Raw genomic sequence first — 1,799 nt, 5'->3', positions numbered from 1 at the left:
TAAACAGCAACCCATCCAACTCTTTAACCCTCCTTACTCCTTGTTCTGATTTGTTTTTCATTAGCACTTAGCACCATCTGATATGTGATTTATTTACTTGTGTATTTAACTTTCTTTCTCCCTGCTGTGCACCTCTTAAATTAAGCTACCCAAAGGCAAGAATATTTCTTTATTGCTGCTTTATTCTAAGCATGTAGTATACTTCCTGGCAGAGAAGGGAAATGAGAAGAAGAATAAGTAAAAGCATGAACTTTGTTTTATCACACAGGAATCAGTGGCTGGGACAAGCTGTGGAAAAAGTACGGATCCCGCTTACCTCAGGATGACCTCTGTCAGTATGTCACATCGTCTGACCTCACTCAGATGCTGGATAAATTGGGGATTAAGTATGAGTGTTACGACCTTCTGTCCACCATGGACATATCTGATTGTTTTATTGATGGCAATGAAAATGGAGAACTGCTTTGTGATTTTTTGACAGAAACCTGCAACTTTAATACAACAGCACCACCTGATCTCAAAGCAGAAATTATGAAAGATCTGCAAGAGTCTGAATTCAGTGTAAAGAAAGAGGGAAAGGTTCTTTTTAATAATAGTCTGAGTTTCATAGTGGTTGAGGCATAAATATCAACATGTAAGTGTATTAAAAAATTATATTTTGAATAATGTTGATCATTTATTTCTGTATTAAAATTATAAACACATCTCAATATAAATAGATCATTGTCTCATATATAAAATCTAAAAAATTCCAAGACATTCTCAGATTTCCATGCGAATCATAGAGGATACTGTTAGTCTTATCCCATTCCTTCCCCACATCAAGAGGCCACATTCAGAATAAATACCACATAAGCTAGAAAAATGAGACTACTAAGTTTCACTGGCTTATTGACAAGAAAATCTTTTCCATTTGTTGATTGTACTGGAATTTCCCAAAATATTAATAAAACATGTGCTATGGATTCTTTAAATACTACAAAAGTATATACTTACTTATATGAAAAAGTATATGTTTATTGATTTTTTTCCCTTTTGTGAAGAATTATTTGTCTGTGCACATTCTTTTAGTAGTTTCTATCTTGTTTTAATTGATTACTAAAAATAAGCACCTTAGGATATTACAAAATTATTTGTTATGTGTTCCATTTGTTTCCACTTTGTTTTCTCTTTTATCTTTATTGTTTATCTTTTATCTTTGATTTTATAGTATTTTGCTTGTTTTTTGATATAGTGAAGTTTTTTTCTATTTTATTCAGTCAAATTTTAGGGTTTTTTTCTTTCTTTCTTAATTTCTGGGTTTCTGACACATTTTTAAAGGCCTTCTTAAAACAAGGTTTTAGAATATTTACATGTTTTATTATAAAAAATATAGTTTCACTTAAAAAAATAAATCTTTGATATGTTTGAAATTTACATAAGTGTAGGAATCTGGGAAGATGGCAGAGTAGAAGGACCCTAAGCTCACCTAGTCCCATGGTAACACTCAAATCAGCATAAATAACAGAAAACCACCAAAAGACAGGCAGAAGAAACTCCACAACTAAAGGTAAAGAAGAGGCCACATGGAAGAGGATAGGAAAGATGAAGATGAGGTGGTGAGCTAAAAGGGTCCTGGCTGTCTGCAGTTGGGAGGAGCCAGGGGCATGGAGAAGGGTGAGAAATAGACGGTCACACCAGTGAGCCTGCATGGGGAAGAAGAATCCCCATAACATTTGGCTTTGAAAGCAAGAGGGGCTGAATTTCATGAGTTCTTACAACCAGCATGACTTAAAGACTGGAATTTTAAAAATTAGTAG

At 33.7% G+C, this 1,799-nt stretch overlaps 1 protein-coding gene across 2 annotated transcripts in view; it reads left to right on the top strand.

The window, feature by feature from the left end:
• Positions 1–666, top strand: part of HNMT (histamine N-methyltransferase) — a 41,373-nt gene extending 40,707 nt beyond the window's left edge. For both annotated transcript variants that reach the window (XM_081814534.1, XM_081814533.1), the window contains one exon: positions 269–666. In XM_081814534.1, the coding sequence (XP_081670660.1) occupies positions 269–624 (356 nt within the window). In that variant the 3' untranslated portion in view covers positions 625–666. The remainder of the gene's footprint in view (positions 1–268) is intronic.
• The last annotated feature ends 1,133 nt before the right edge of the window (positions 667–1,799 follow it).

This window comes from Leptonychotes weddellii, chromosome 3 (assembly GCF_054177405.1).
Source record: "Leptonychotes weddellii isolate Sample4059 chromosome 3, ASM5417740v2, whole genome shotgun sequence".
Taxonomy (NCBI): Eukaryota; Metazoa; Chordata; class Mammalia; order Carnivora; family Phocidae; genus Leptonychotes; species Leptonychotes weddellii.
Note: the sequence above shows the minus strand (reverse complement) of the source record. Positions and strands in the feature narration are given on the sequence as shown.